Source organism: Ochotona princeps, chromosome 2 (genome assembly GCF_030435755.1).
Source record: "Ochotona princeps isolate mOchPri1 chromosome 2, mOchPri1.hap1, whole genome shotgun sequence".
NCBI classification, from domain to species: Eukaryota; Metazoa; Chordata; class Mammalia; order Lagomorpha; family Ochotonidae; genus Ochotona; species Ochotona princeps.
The window spans coordinates 30,318,563-30,334,205 of NC_080833.1; the positions used below are offsets into that span (position 1 = coordinate 30,318,563).

The following is a 15,643-nucleotide window of genomic DNA, read 5'->3' on the forward strand; positions in this document are numbered from 1 at the left end:
ATGGCCCAAAGCCTTGGGACCCTGCACCCACATGGGAGACCTGGAAGAGCTCCTGGCTCCTGGCTTCAAATCAGCTCAGCTCCGGCTGTCGTGGTCACTTGGGGAGTGAATCATCGGATGGAAGATCTTCCTTTCTGTACATCTGCCTTTCCAATAAAAATAAATAAATCTAAAAAAAAAAAAAAAGATCAGGGGACTTGCCTAATGGACACAAAGCCACTCCTAGAAGCACCCAAGATGGGATTCAAGGCTGGACAAGTCTGTACTCCAAAATCTGAATTCTTTTCTGTTTGTCAATGGCCATGTCAGATGGGGAACATGTCAAGGGGCCACCACTTGGCTCATTTGAGATGGAAGACAAAACTTGGAATGACAGTTTGGAGGGGGGAAGGGAAAGGCTTGAATTCTGTTCTAGCTAGAAGGGACACACACAGGATCCTGAATAGGAAAAGCCAAGACAGGGTTTGCCAAAGCCAGGGAACCAGGTTCTTGCGCCATCATCTATTGCCTGCAAGTGTATACATCTGCAGGAAGCTATACTAGAGGTAGAGGCAGGACTGGACCCCAGGCACTCCGGTGGGGATTTCAGCATTCCAGGCAGCAGCTCAACTCACTGCATCGCAACAACTACAGCCATCATACAGGCTTTAAAAGGGAGGATATTGAGATGCAGAGACTTCAAGCCTCTAACTCATTATCTGATAGTTCTCAAGGGACAGAGCCACAATGGAAATCTGACATGCCCCATACCAGAGTGGTCAAGTACAGCCGCCCACTCCAGAGCCAGCCGTCCTTGTGGCTGCTACGGTCTGGTTTCCGTATCCACTCCAGCTGATCTGGGTACCCAGGCCGTGGGACCAGAAACCATACTTTGCCTAGCTCCTCTGTGAGCTAGGCCCAAAAGCAGGCATTTACTCCAGGGGCAAGAAGACACTGAAGAGATGGGAAAGGTCAGTCAGTCACCAGGGATCCACAGGACATACCAACCTGGTGCTCACACAGGTCTTCGGAGAGAAGGGATCCAGCTTCACCTCTGCCAAATGGTCATCCCAGCAGCAAAGAGCTAAGGTTGTGCCAGGCCAAGCCAGGAGTCAGCAGCTCCATCCAGGTCTCCCACATGGGTGGCAGGAACCCAAGTATTTAAGCCAGTTACCTGCTGTCTCCCAGGTGCACATTAGGAGGAATGCTGGATTGAAAGTGAGTAACCAGTGATCTAAACCAGGCATAGCCTGGGCATGACAAGTTTCATTTAGCCACTGTACCAAACTCCCACTCTCAATCGGAATTTTCCACAAGGGATAGGCATCTGCTCCATAAATCCTCAAAGATGGATTCTCACAATGAGCCTCCGTATCCACCGCATATTCATATTCAATGCAGTTCAAATTGCCAGCATTTAATGCAACCAGCAATGGGGCAGCCTCAGCCTGTGCGGAGAGGCAACTGCTGGGAAGGGGAGAGGCAGAGGAGGTGGCCATCTGTCATGTGGCCTTGGGAAAATCACCTACCTTCTCTGAGTTCACTCTCTTCTGTAAAAACAGTGTGAAATGCAAGTGAACAAACAAGGCAGTTCTGGGCATGCTGTCATCAGCAGGTGTCACGCCTATGCCCATGACAGCCCTGCAAGAAGAGTTCCTGCATTTGACAGAGGGGTAAACTACGGCTGGGAGAGGGGCACCAGAAAGCCCAGGTCATGGCCTGACAAGGCGGCAGAGGAGGATACAACCCTAAGCCTGGGCATCCAGGGCTGTCGCTCTGCCATTCTCCAGCACATGCCTTTCCCACCATGGGCTCAGGGTCCCCGTCAGCAGCCCGACTATGTGTTCTGTATTTGCGTCTCCCACCAGAAGCTCAGCTGCGCGCAGGCAGGGTCTGTGTCCAATCGCGGTTATAACTAAGGCAAACAGAACTGTGCCTGGCACACAGCACCATCTGTTGACAGAATGAGTGGGAAAAATGGAAACGTCCCCTAGGGAGAACTGGGAGAAGTAACCTGGGGCCAAAGACGCCAAGCACTATCGTTCAAAGTCACAGCCAGGTCCTTAATTCGCAAAGCATCCCTGCATCTCCCAACTGGGACAGCCTCCCAAGTCCCTGTCCTTGGCCAGCAGAGCCCAGGAGAATAAGTGAGTGCGAATCAGGAAAGGACAGGGTGAGGCGAAGGCAGGCCATTGTGGTCCTGAGTTCCATCTGTCTGTGCCATTTGTGCCTTGGTTTCTCAGCTGGGAACCTGTGCACCTGCCTGTCTGTCACAGGGTGGACAGAGATACAGGAATAAGGGGCAGAACCAGTCCCCCTCCCCTCACTCAGCAGGCGCTGGGCAGGCCTGTGAGGCTGGGCCCGGGGCTGTGGTGAGAAGGCATCTCCCCTGAGCCGGTGGCACCTAGCTTGGCCAATGCCAGCACTGCAGACAGCACGGGAAAGAAGCAACAGAGGGGGTGGGAGTGGAAGCCAGTCTTGCCTCCTTCTCCTGCTATAGGGAGACTTGGATGAGTACCGGGACCTCTTGCTATGTCTTGACTCAGAGAAGTCAGGCTCTCCATCTGGCGTGCACAGCCACCCAGCCAGGTGCTGTCAATCCTGCCTTGCGCTCCTCACAGACACCCCACCCACAGCGGCGGGAGAGCTGTGAGATGCCCCAGGCTCAGCGAGTAGGGGCCGGGCAGACACAGGAGCCAGATGGGGCCGATAGCAGAGGTGGAGCTGGAGGCAGCAGGCGTGGGAGCCTGGGTGTGGGCGTGGATGCCACAGCGAGGACGTTGCTATTAGACCCCAAGGGGCTGCTGGGGCCTGGGCCTCCAAGAGCGTGGGAGGCCCCGTGTGTGCGTGTGAGCCTCTGTGCAGCCGCAGTCCTACCCAGCACAGGCCCACCCTGCCTCTGCAGGAGCCTCGTGCTGCTGGTGGCAGGAACGCAGCCCTGTGGGAAGGCCCTGCTGCCCGCCTGCAACCCGGCCTCCCTGGACACAACTGAGCTGGGGAACCTGCAGGGTCCCAGATCCTGATGACGCACACACGGATGGCAGGGGAAGAAGCTGGGAATGGGGGGGGGGGATCAGAGGCAGGGAGGTCACCTGCATGTGGCCCTCCAAGCCCATGGAATGAGACTGGCAAATGAGGCTTGGACTGAAGGATTAATACAAAATCCATGAATGGTCCAAGGCTAGATTTTTACCCTAAAAAGCAGTAGGAACACCTCGGGTTGGGTTTTAGGCTGATTCTGGGTTCCGTGTGTGGCCAAGAATCCACACATCCCTTCCCATCCACAGATAGGCTGGGCAGAGCTGGGAGGGATGCGGCCAAAAGCCCGCAGGCCTAGGCTCCCCCTCCAAGGGATGGAGGAGAGGCTGGCTTTCTGCTCCTCTATCAACCGGTCAGGTAACAACCTCAGGTCAGATCTTGGGGGACCCAAGGCTCAGGGAGCCTGAGCACACAGCAGGGGAGGGTCCTGCCCAGGTCAGAGCAGCAGCTCCCACCAGGGAGCGCCGGGGCCAGGAGACACCAGGGAAGCAGGACGTGGTCTGGGCCGTGACTCACACTCTGCTGGGCAGCTCCATCCACAGCTCTTCCTGCGCCCCCTCCAAGGTGCACTCCCAGATCCACCCACGGTCTCCCCATCTCTACCCAGGAAGGTGGCATCCATAGCCCCCTGGCCCCCTCCTAGGCCTGACACTGGGTCTCCTCAGCCCGCCATAGCTCCGACCTGGGGCAGGAGAGGCCCTTAGTTCAGGAAACAAACAGCTGGAGACTGGCAGTGCAGCTTCCTTCATGGAGTTCCTCTGCTCAAGCCCCTCAGAGAGCTGCCTCCACCCACACTGCAAGCCTGACATCACCTGAGGAAGGACCAGGTGTGCAGCTGGATGACCTGGGCTGTCCCAGCTCGGCCACATGGAGCCTGTGCCATTCTGGGGCGGGGGCAGGGGGGCTGCCACCTCCCCAAGCCTCAGCTGGGTGGCGTGAGGACCCCAGCTGCTAACAGGGTCCCCGGAAGATTCCACACAGTGCAGCGGGGTAGGGGAGGCTGGTAGCCAAAGCAAGAGTTCCTTCCCTACTCTCTGTCCCACCCCTACACCACCCAGGATGACTATGGCCCAGGGGACCCCTGCTTTTGCCTAGTACAGCCACAGAAGGAATAAGGGGGGTGGGGAGTGCAGGAAGTGCTTAGGACGCCAGAATAAAGAAGAAAGGACAGAGTGAGCATTTGGGGAGCAAAGGCTCTGAGGAGTGGCGGGAAATGCTTGCAGAGAGCAAAGACTGGGCTGTGCCTGGGAGGAGGGTCCAGGCTGCCCCTGGTGGTCATGCCCAGCCTGGACCCTCCCACAGGCTAGGGCCAGGGTGTTGGGGCCCAACAGCACAAGACCTCAGCTGCTGACCCACACGGAGCACCCACGCCTTCCTTCCCTGATCCCTGAGCGTGCACCCCATCCCCAGGCTCGGGGCTCTGCAGCGGGAGAGCCTGGGGCAGCTCAGGGCGCGGGCCGACTGGTCACCTCCAGGATGTGACCACAGCTTCACCCTGACCTTTGTCCCTCTCCTCCTCTTGGCTTATCGCAGCGCCAGCATCTCAGCCTGTTTACTCAACCGTCTTCCCAGGACCAGCCTGTCTTCCTGGTGCAGCCAGGTGGGTCTCACGGCTGAATCCTTCCTCCTGGGGTCTGGGGTCTGGGCGGATGCAGCCCAGGGAGTCTCCAGTCCCCTCTGCACTTCAAGGAGCCCTTCCGCCCCCAGACCCTCACTTTCCTGCCTAGGAGTGTGTCACCTGCAGTTCCCGTTAGGGCCAGGGCCTGGTGGTGTCCAGAGACTCCCCGCAGGGGGCCTTCACTCCAGGAAGGGTCCCGGGGCGGGGGCGGGCACCTGCACACTCAGCCGCGTCAGCTCTGTCACAGCGGGGCCCGCACTCACCCATGTTGACGAAACTCATGACCAGGTCCGCGCGGCCCAGGCGCCGCTCAGGGGGCCCGGCGTCGTCGTCGTCGTCGCGGGCCATGGCACGATACAGGTCCAGCATGAAGAGCGGCGCCGACGCGGGCAGCCGGGAGGCGGCGGGTGGTGCGCGGGGCCGGGGCCGCCCGGGCAGCCCGAGCACCGCCAGGATCTCGCGCTGCATGTCGCGGCGCTCGCGCGCGCCCAGACGACGCTGGGGACAGCCGGGCGGGGGGCGCGGGCCGGGGCCGCCGCCCAGGGTGCACAGTGCCAGGCCCAGGAGCCAGAGCGGCCCAGGGAGCGCGGCCATGGCGCGCCGGGCTGGGCGTTCAGCGGGCGTGCATCGGCTCCGCGGCGGGACCCGGGACTGCCCCGACGGCGAGCGGGGACTAGGCTCTATGGCCGGTGGTACTCGGGGACGCGGTGCCCCCGCGGCACCTGTCTTGGCTTGGGACTGTGTGGATGCGGCCACCGCCGCCTCGGGGCGGGAGCTACTTCCGCGACGGAGGACCACCGTCCTGGTCTGTTGTAGCCGCCAGTACCCTAGAGCCAGATCTGCTCAGTGGGCCGGGACAGCTCCTAGACGATCCAGAGCCGCGGACCCAGCCGTGGGCACCACCCCGGCCGCGCCCCTGCCCGGTCGGGCCAATGGGACCGCGGGGGTGGGGTCAAAGCTCCGAACCCACGCCCTGGAAGTTGCGAGTGGCGCCTGGTATTCTGAGTGGTGGCGACTCCAAAGTGCGACACAGGTAGAGCCAGGTGTCCTCAGTCCAGATGCCAGCATCGTCAGGGCTGTCCTGGGACTCTCCATCCCCCGCTGTCCCGCACATAGCCCCTGTCCACGCCATCCGGCGCCGCGTGGGAACTCTGACCGGGAGACCGCAGGGCTGCGGCTCCTCCCGGGAAGGCGGGTGCCTGCGCCTCAGTCGGGTGATCTGGCCCGCCGGCGTCCTGCTCTACTCACAGGCCCTCGCCTCTGGTCGCTGAGGCCTCGGTCTCCCCAGATCCGCCGGTGGTGCTGTCCCCAAAGGTGGGGCGCTTGCATTCCTATGCCAGAGCACACCGGCGCGTGTGCGAGACACGCCAACCCCCCCGCCTGCCTCCCTCGGTGAGCTGTTGCGGGCTCCTCCTACGCCTGCACCTTCTCAGGGACTCCTCCCCGCGCGCCCACCTGGTTCCCCTTGCTCTGGAGAAGCGCCTCGGAGAGGCCCGGCCCCGCAGTCTCACGCTGAGCGCCCTGCGGGCCCCGGGGCTGGTCTCCGGAAACGACGTCCTCCGCCTCCCGCTTCCCATACGGCCGAGGAGCCGCGGGGCTACGCCAGAGCACCCGGAGTCCCCTTTGCGCCTCTTTAGGATACCAGGGGCCCTCGTGGCTCACAGGAGAAGGATCCTCACGGAGACGCCTCAACTGCCTCCGCGCCGCCGGTACACCTGCTCTGCTTTGGGAGCTTTTTCCCCGCGTCGATCCTCTTGCTGCTGAAGCCTGCCTCAGGCTGCGCAGCGGAGGCTGGAAGGTCCTTGCCTGGGAGGCAGGAGAGGTTAGCGGCGGAAAGCGCTGCCGGCAGGCAGGGGAAGGGATGGGATGGGGGGGGGGGGGCATCACTACATCAGGGGACAGCGAGCTTCTGCCCCAGCTGGGTGAGCTTTGGGGAGTGTCCTGTGTCGCCGCTGTTATGCGGTAGGGAATCTCCTAACCTCCTCTTCCTAACAGACGGGGAAACAGGCACACAGAGGCTAGGGGACTAACCCTCAGGTGGCACAGAAGTGGCTCTAGACCAGGCAGGTAAGCAAGGCAAGGGCTGCTGTGCAGTGGAACCTGGCGAGCCCGAGGGGTCCTTTAAGGAAGGCCGGGGACACCACGTGGTGAGGTGGTTATGGGGGCTTTGAAGTCCAACTCCAAATGAGGACCTGATACTCACAAGTCACGTGTGAGGCGAACACATGCTTTTAAATTACGATCTTCTCTTTCTTTTACTTTCCCTTTTTTGTTTCTTTTTTCTCACATGTTTAACACTCTATTAGGTAACAATAGCAACAAGTGGTCAGTGGAAAACAATAATTACAACAACCAAAAAAAAAAAAACCAGAAAAAAAAAGCCAAAAAAAATCAAAGAACTTGCTATTCCCCAAGAGCATAAGCAAAAGCTGTATACAATAATCCAATCCTACAATGTCACCCTTGGACCTGTAGATTACATTTTCCCCAAAGGTTTATTTATTTTTATTGGAAATTCAGATATACAGCAAGGAGGAGAGACAGAGAGGAAGATCTTCCGTCCATTGATTCACTCCCCAAGTGGCCACAACGGCCGGAGCTGAGCCAATCCGAAGCCAGGAGTTTCTTCCAAGTCTCCCACTTGGGTGCAGGGTCCCAAGGCTTTGGTCTGTCCTTGACTGCTTTCCCAGGCCACAAGCAGGGAGCTGGATGGGAAGCAGGTCCACCGGGATATGAACTGGGTCGGGATACGAACTGGGGTCCATATGGGATCCTGGTGTGTGCAAGGCAAGCACTTTAGCTGCTAGGCTACTGCACCAGGCCCGATTACATTTTTTTGTATGCTGTGTATGCATTAAGTAACAATTTTGTAAGCTTTTATTTATCTTATTTGAAAGGCAGAGAGAAAGACAAAGATCGCTGGTCAGCTGATTCACTCACCCTGAGCCAGCTAAGGCTGCACCAAGTCAGATCGGGGAAGCTCTGTGAGTCTCCCATGTGGGTGAGGGAACCAAGCACGTGAGCCATCACAGCCGCCCCCCCGCCCCAAGTTGCACATGAGCAGGAAACTAGAACCTGAAGCAGAGCTGGAAACTGAACCAACACCCCGCCCCCCACGGATGCGGGTGTCCCAAGGGACCCTTTTTTTTCCTTTAAGATTTGTATTTATTCATTTGAAAGGCAGAGTGACAGAGAGGGGGAAAGATGGAATGGGGAGAAAGACGGAAAAGAAAAAGCCCTGTGCTGCTGGTTCATTCCAAATGTCCACAATAGCCGGGGCTGGGCCAGGTCTAAGCCAAGAGCCATGACCTCCACCTGGTCTCCTAGCCTCCTTCGCACCATCTTAACTGTTGAGTCAAACATGGGTCCCAAAGGAAAAGTCATTTATTTTTTTATTTTTAAGATTTCTTTTATTTTTTTTTTATTGGAAAGGCAGATTTACAGGGAGGAGAGGCAGAGGGAGAAAGATCTTCTACTCTCTAGTTCATTCCCCACATGACCACAATGGCCATAGCTGAGTCCATCCAAAGCCAGGAGCCAAGAAAGTCTTCTGGGTCTCCCACATGGGTGCAGGATCCCAAGGCTTTGAGCCATCTTCCACTGCTTTTCCAGGCTGTAAGCAGGGAGTTAGATGGGAAGTGGAGCAGCCGGGATGTGAACTGGGGCCCATGTGGGATGTTGGCACCTGCAAGTGGAGAAACCTAATTGAGCCATCCTGCCAGGTTCACAAATAACAAATTCTTAACATAAATATCCATTCTCTAAACATGTCTAGACTGAGTAAGAAATTTTCACACTGTTCATAAGCAACATAAGAATATTGAACTTAGGGCCTGGCGGCGTGGCCTAGCGGCTAAGGTCCTCACCTTGAATGCTCTGGGATCCCATATGGGCGCCGGTTCTAATCCCGGCAGCTCCACTTCCCATCCAGCTCCCTGCTTGTGGCGTGGGAAAGCAGTTGAGGATGGCCCAAAGCTTTGGGACCCTGCACTCATGTGGGAGACCCGGAAGAGGTTCCTGGTTCCTGGCTTCGGATCGTCACAGCACCGGCCATTGCGGTCACTTGGGGAGTGAATCATTGGACGGAAGATCTTCCTGTCTGTCTCTCCTCCTCTCTGTATATCTGACTTTGTAATAAAAATAAATAAATCTTAAAAAAATATAGTTTCAGCCTGGCCCAGCACTGGCTGTTGTAGCCATTTGGGAAGTGAACCAGCAGATGGAAGAATGCTCTTGTTTGCTGCTGCTCTGATTTTCAAATAAAGAAGTCAACACTCTTCTAAAATACATAAGTTAAAAGGCTGTGGGGAAAAAATAAAAGGTTTTTATTTTGGTGAAAAAACCTTTAAGTACATATGTAGTCTTCTCATAATAGACATTTTTAAAAAATTATCTGAAGGAGCAACAGAGAGGGAAGAGAGAGAGGGAGAGAGAGAGAGAGAGAGAAACAGAAGGAGAGTTTTTCCTTTGCTGGTTCATTCCCCCAAATGGCTGCAGCAGCCAGGGCTGGGCTAGGCTGAAGCCAATTGCCAAGAGTCCCTCCTGGTCTCCCAAATAGGCGGCAGGAACCCAAGTATTTGGGGCCTCACTTGCTGCCCTCTCAGGCACATAAGAGGAAGCTGGATCAGAAGTGCAGGAGTTGAGACTTGAGCCAATACTCCCTTAGAGAATGTTACCATTGCAACTGGCTGCTTCTGCTTAGTCCCCTGTGCCCTGTGCCACAACACCAAAATTCATAAGGCACACTTTTCATGAACTTTTTGAAGATCTCTCACGTATGGACCACTTAGCACAACCAGTGGCTAAGTAAGCACTCACTTCAGCTATTGGTACTGGTATTGTCATACTATTCAGAGCACTTTTTCTAAGGCAGGTACTTGGCTTAGTGATCCCTGGGTTTGAGACCCACATCCTCCTCTTGACTCTGACTTCCTGCCATTGCGTACCTTGGGAGGCAGTGATGGTGGATCAAGTAACTGGGTTCCCATCACCCACATTGGAGACCTGGATTGGGTCCCCAGTTCCTAGCTTTGGCCCGATCCTAGCCATTATGGGCGCTTGGGGAACAAATCTACCTCTCTACCTCTCGAATAAATAGAAGATTAAAAAAAATTAGTTTTCCTTGATGATGACATTTTTTTATTGTGGAAACTTTTGAAAATATAAAAAAGTAAAGTGCACTCCCAAATTCTAAAAATCATTCAAACCCATGCCGCATCAACAGCCATGAGTACTATTTGATCTTTTTCTTATGTACTTCTGTATGTAGTTTCTGAAATGCATATTGAATTACATACATTTGAAAGATGAAGATGGAGAAAGAGAGAGAGAGATCTTCCATCTGCTGGTCCACTCCCCAAATACCCACAAAAGCCAGGGCTGGACCAAGCAAAGTCAGGAGCCCAGAGCTCCATCCAGGTCTCCTGTGTGGGTGGCAGGGACCCAAGCACTTGACCCATTATCTCTGTCTCCCAGGATGCAATGCGAGAAGCTGACTTAGAAGCGAGTAGCCAAGGAGCAGTGGGTTCACTCGCTGCACCACAGTGCTATCCCAACTTCTGTATGTTAAAAAAGACAGGGTCACACTTGCTTTATTCATTTCATGATCCATTGTGACATGTCACCACATCATGGATTACTTCACACACTTCATAGTATTGCTTCATCATATAGATATCACAATTTGTTTAATGAAGCATGTGGTATTAGACACTATTTTTTATTTTTATGGTATGCACAATGCCATTATGAACAACCTTATGGAATAATTTGTGCCCAGATATGATCATTTGTTTAGGACAAATTTCTGAAGCTAGAATATTTGGATCCAAAAGACATGAACACTTTCTAGTGTTTTTGATACATTTTCTCTGATGCCTAAATAGTATCATGCTGTCATTTCTTTTCTCATCCTCACCAACACTGTATGTTATTGTTAAATACACAAATAAAGTAATTTCTAATGCTTACAGGTAAAAATCCCTCTCTATTGCTATAACTTGCATGTGAGGAGTTAACACAAACTCCTGTCTTCTTTTTGTTTGTTTGTTTGTTCGTTTTGTCTTAATTAATTTGTGAGACAACTAGAAAGAGAAGCCCACAGTGACTCTCCAACCAAAGCCAGGAGCCAAGCAACTGCAGCTGGGTCTCCCACATGCATGACATGAACTCAGTTCCTGGAGCCTGACCTGCTGCCTCCCAGAGCCCACAGTAGCAGGAAACTGGAGTCAGGAGCCAGAGTTTGTGTTTCTTTTGAAACACTCTCTTCCCTGACTTTGCAAACACCTGCTCTCATCTCTGTGCCCCCCGCCTGGTCCTCCCTTCTCCCTTCTTAAACTCCTTGTTGCCCTGGGTTTGACCACAGCCCTGCTCTCCCTGTTAGATATGGACCCAAAGAATTCAGTGCCACCATAAAGTGTGGTCTCATGCACGTCCCCTATGCAGGCCCTTCTGAACAACTGAGTAACATATCCAGTGACTGGCCGGACTCAACAGAACTAGAAGCCCAGACACCAATGCAGATTGCCACAGCTAGGCCAGGGCCGTGTGGATGGAAGATCTTTGCCTCTCTAATTACGCCTTTCAATAAATTAATACATATGTTTTTACATTTTAAGAGAGAAGTGCTAGATGAGGAGCAGAGCTGGGAGCTGACCCTCTCTGTGAGTGACCGCTTCTCTGGCTCGCCAGTAGCACATGAAGAGCCCTCCAGGTTTGTCACTGAAGCCACAGGGTAAACTCGTGGCTATGCACATAGCATAGGAAAAGAAATTGCAACTTGGAGGAATAGACAGAACTGCCTTTCATGAGAAAGATGCGACACAGCAGGCTTCTGGGACACCTACATCCCAAATCAGGGTGGCAGCATCCGGGGCTCACCTCCACTCCCTGCTGATGTGCAGAGGGAGACAGCACATCAAGCCCCTAGGCACCTGCCACTCACATGGAGACCTGGGTGGAGTTCCTGGCTCCTGGCTACAGCTGGCTCAACCCTGGCGGTCGTGGGCAACTTTCCAATAAAATGAAAACTAAATTAAAGCTTTTCCAAAAAGAACGATGCTGCAGGAGTGGAGATTAACCAGCACTATCGCTGCCCCATGTGATACTGCATGCTGTCATCTGGACACAGGCTTCTTCCTGTCACAGATCACACCCAGAGGCCTCCAGGGGCAGGTTCACTGTGATGCCTCATTCAAAGGCTGCTGAGGGGCCCCAAAGGAGTGTCACCCACCTTCCCAGCTGGACCCTTCAAAGATGCTGGGCAAACCTAGTTCAGCCCATTCCCAGGCTGTGCTCACAGATCACAAAGAACCAAACACACATGAGGACACAGTGCCTGCCTTCACAGGGAGTGTCCAGCCTGTGGGTCAGCTCTGCTTGTGTTAAAAGCCAAGAAGCCAGGGATGCTCAGACGAGACCAAGAAACAAACCAGAACAAAGGGCAGGCTGTGGAAATGCTGCAAACCTTTCCTGACAGGGAGCAGGGAGGACCAGACCTCATGTGCAAGGGAACTGCAGTAACTTGCAGGGGAAACCAGCTTCGCCACGATGAATATGAATGTGAATACTGACCCAGGCCACCTGTCCTCAGAGTCCATCAGCATAAACAGGCAGCCAGGACTAGGGCAACACAAGCTTGGGTGGTCCTAAATTGGGGTCACTGTGTAAGAGCTGTCATGCCTGTAACACTTCTCATCCTCATCGTGGAATTTAGTGGAAACAAGTGACTCTGAAGTTTCCCACCTGAAATGTCATCGATTCCAAAGAAACGTCAGTGGGTGAAAGCACAGGGTGGTGCAGGCCTCGCCAAGTGAAGGTCACTCACCGCCAAGTCTGATTCAAGTATTGTGCCAAGTTCTCTGACAGACACTGGATGTCAGCCATGGCTTGTCCAAACACACGGAGCAAGGAGCAGGCACGCAGACGCCCTCATGTAGCTCAGACCTCGCCCCTCACCTACCAGGCACCATGAAGTCCTTGCCTGAGTCCCATGCCAGGCTCCTCCCCCAGCAAGCCGTGGCTGCATTTTGCATAACCAGTGGATGAAAGGGTGTACACGCTCACCACCCATCAAAGCAGCAGGTGGCCCTCTAACCACGCCAGCTGAGAAGTACAGGAACCCCATTCCTAGGAGTGCTTCAGTTGGGAAAGCGGCCGTGCTCAGGGAAGGGATGGAGGTGGTTGCACAAGGATGTGACTGTGCGTGTTGCTGAGTTGTACACCTGGCATGGCTCTGTGTGTGTGTGTACATACACAGATATTTTTGAATATTTATTTTTATGGAAAGGCACATTCACAGAGAGGAGGGACAGAAAGATGTTCTGTCTGCTGATTTATTCTCCAAAGGGCTACAATGGCAGAGCTGAGCCAATCCAAAGCCAGGAGCCAGGTGCCAGGATCTTCTTCTGGGTTTTCCACGTGGACACAGGGTCCTAAGGCTTTGGACCATCCTCTGCTGCCATCCCAGACCACAAGCAGGGAGTTGGTTGGTAAGTGAAGCTGTTGATGCTTGCAAGGGGAGGCTCAGCCAACTGAGCAATGGTCCCTCTCTCTCTCTCTCTCTCTCTCTCTCTCTCTCTCTCTATATATATATATATATATATAAAACTTTTTTAAAATATATTTTTTAATTGTATTTTTGTTGACAATCTTTACATAGTTAATTATGGTAAAAAAAAAAAAAAAGGTTCAGGGGGTACAGGGAAGTGGGTAACAGTATTATGTCCATATTGTTTCCATCATGTATCTGAGGTAAAGGGGGATATTGACGGAGAAGCCCCACCCAGTTTCCCACCCACCCCAAGTCCCGGATGTGGGGCAAGCTCCGAGATCCTTGCTCAAATTGTCTTAATAGTTCTCCAGTTATGAATCGCTGCCAGTTTCACTCGATGAGGTTGTCCACTGATTGACACAGTCCATCATAGAGTCCTCATTTGCCCAGTATTTAGCTGCCAAGATATAGCTGAGGTGGTTGATTGAGTTGCTCTGTCCTCTGTCTTTTCCTGGGTAGGGCTCTGAGTCCAGCAGTTCGATTGGGGAGATCTCCAAAGAAACTTTGAGGTATTCCCAGACCAGATTCTTGTATGCTCCAGAAAGCAAAGGGCCCGGCACAGTCCGTCACCACGATCAGCTGGTAGTTTCAATTGCTGGGTTGGTTCTGTTCTCAGTCCTGATTTCCACTGGAACCAATGGGTGTTGCAGTCCAGCCTGGCCCTGTCCAGCACACACTCGGCCCCCGCATCAACCAGTGAGAGCTGCAGCCTAGTCGGGGCGACCACCAATAACCCCCACCAGGCCCGCCCCCTACCCTGGTTTGCCAGTATGTGTAGCAGACTAGTCCAGTCTGTCTCACATCCCATTTGGTTCTTGTACTTGTCAATGGGTATTAAAGCTTAGTTCCATCTAACCAACTCAACTATCCAGCCCTCACGGATGTTGTTGAGTGCCTCTCTGTCTAGCCACCCCAGCCCCCGTCTAAGTTTTCATGCCCTCCCGTGGGAGTAGTGACCCAAGAGGGGGGAACCCACTATTTCCCTCCCAGGTCTCTCTCAGTCCCGGTTTATGCACTCTTCGGGTGGTTCTGTGGTTTGACTTGACAGAGTTAGTCCCCAGTGCCAGCTTCTGCTAGTTGATGCTGCGGTTAAGCCCAAACATCCCTCACCCACTTTAATTTACGCTTGCACCAGCAGGAATCATCCACCTAGCCTGGCTTTTCCCTGATCTAGTCCATGTGCAGCGCACAAGTGTTGCAGCCTTGCTTAGTCTGATCTGTCCCCATCCCAGCCCGAGCTCTCCAGTGGGAGTAGCTGTCTGGCGAGGGGACCAGCCCCTTAATCCCCACGCTGGCTCTGCCCCTCCCTTCCTGGATCTCGCGTGTGCTGGTTGGGTGCTGCAGTCAAATCCATTACAGTCAACCTCACCCTAGGGTTCCATAGTGTGCACTGGTTTTGTCGCGACCAGTCCCGGCCTGATCCACACTCTGTTCTGGTGCTCGGATTTACCAGTGTATGACATGAACTGATTCAGCCTGGTCTGCCCCTGACCCATGCCAAATGTATGCCAGTGGGAAACTGTCCATGGCCTATTCTGGGCTGTTTCCTATCATGCTTCTTGTGCTTACCTGCAGGGACTGTGTCCTGCCAGAGGAGTTGCCCAGGCTCCTCCATCAGAACCTCTCCCAGTGCCAGATTTTGCGCATACCAGGGGGTCCTTGAGCCAGCCTATTTAGTTCACCTCATGTCCTAGCAGGAACAGTGGCTTTTCCTGGCTTGCTTTCACCCCGTTCTGGTTCTTGTTGTTGGATGTTTCAGCCCAGCCACGGCTCGTCCATACCCACGTACAGCTCACACATGGCTCAGTATGGGGTTGAGACCCATCCTAGCCAGTCCCACATCCACCCCGGTTTTCCAGGACACCAGATGGTGTTGGGGTCTGGCCTGGCCCGGTGCATCCAATCCCAGCCCACACTAGTGCCTCGGGAGACCACAACTGTCTCCTAGATAGAACGCAGCCCCCATTCCAGCACACGCACCCCTTGGTGGGAACCTCAACCCAGTTAAGGTGTCCCCTTACCTCCCCAACTGGACCTGTTCCTAGCCGTAGATCATGCGCCTGCCAGTGGTTGCTCTGACTCAGCTTATCTCAGTCCCTCACTTGTCCTGGCCTCTGCCTTAGACAGTGTGACTTAGTGTCCTTGATTCAAGTAGCTACCTAAGCAGCGATTCAGACAACCAATACCCCAGAGCTCCCTGACCAGGCAGCCAGCAGGCAGAGCCTGGCACCACGTGGTGCACTGGCCACCCTGGGGGAGGCCGAGGACTCGTTCACTGCCTTGGGGCAGTGTCTTTGGCTTGAGCCCCCCCCGCATTGGGTCCGACCCGGCAGGGGCACCCTCCACAGCCGCCACATTGTGAGGAGTGGCACTTGCCCCAGATCCCAAGGCCCGAACCATAACTTTTTTTTAAAGTGACTGAAAGTCATTTCTATTCGCTGGCGCTCACAGCAACA

The 15,643-nt window shown here is 54.2% G+C and overlaps 2 protein-coding genes across 2 annotated transcripts in view; one reads left to right on the forward strand and one right to left on the reverse strand.

Annotated features, from left to right (window-relative positions):
* LOC101534077 (bone morphogenetic protein 8B) overlaps positions 1-5,303 on the reverse strand; it is a 28,182-nt gene extending 22,879 nt beyond the window's left edge. Inside the window, exon 1 of the mRNA XM_058679463.1 lies at positions 4,900-5,303. Coding sequence (XP_058535446.1) covers positions 4,900-5,230 — 331 coding nt within the window. The 5' untranslated portion in view covers positions 5,231-5,303. The remainder of the gene's footprint in view (positions 1-4,899) is intronic.
* Positions 1-15,643, forward strand: part of PPIE (peptidylprolyl isomerase E) — a 174,378-nt gene that overhangs the window by 36,611 nt on the left and 122,124 nt on the right. The window lies entirely within an intron of this gene.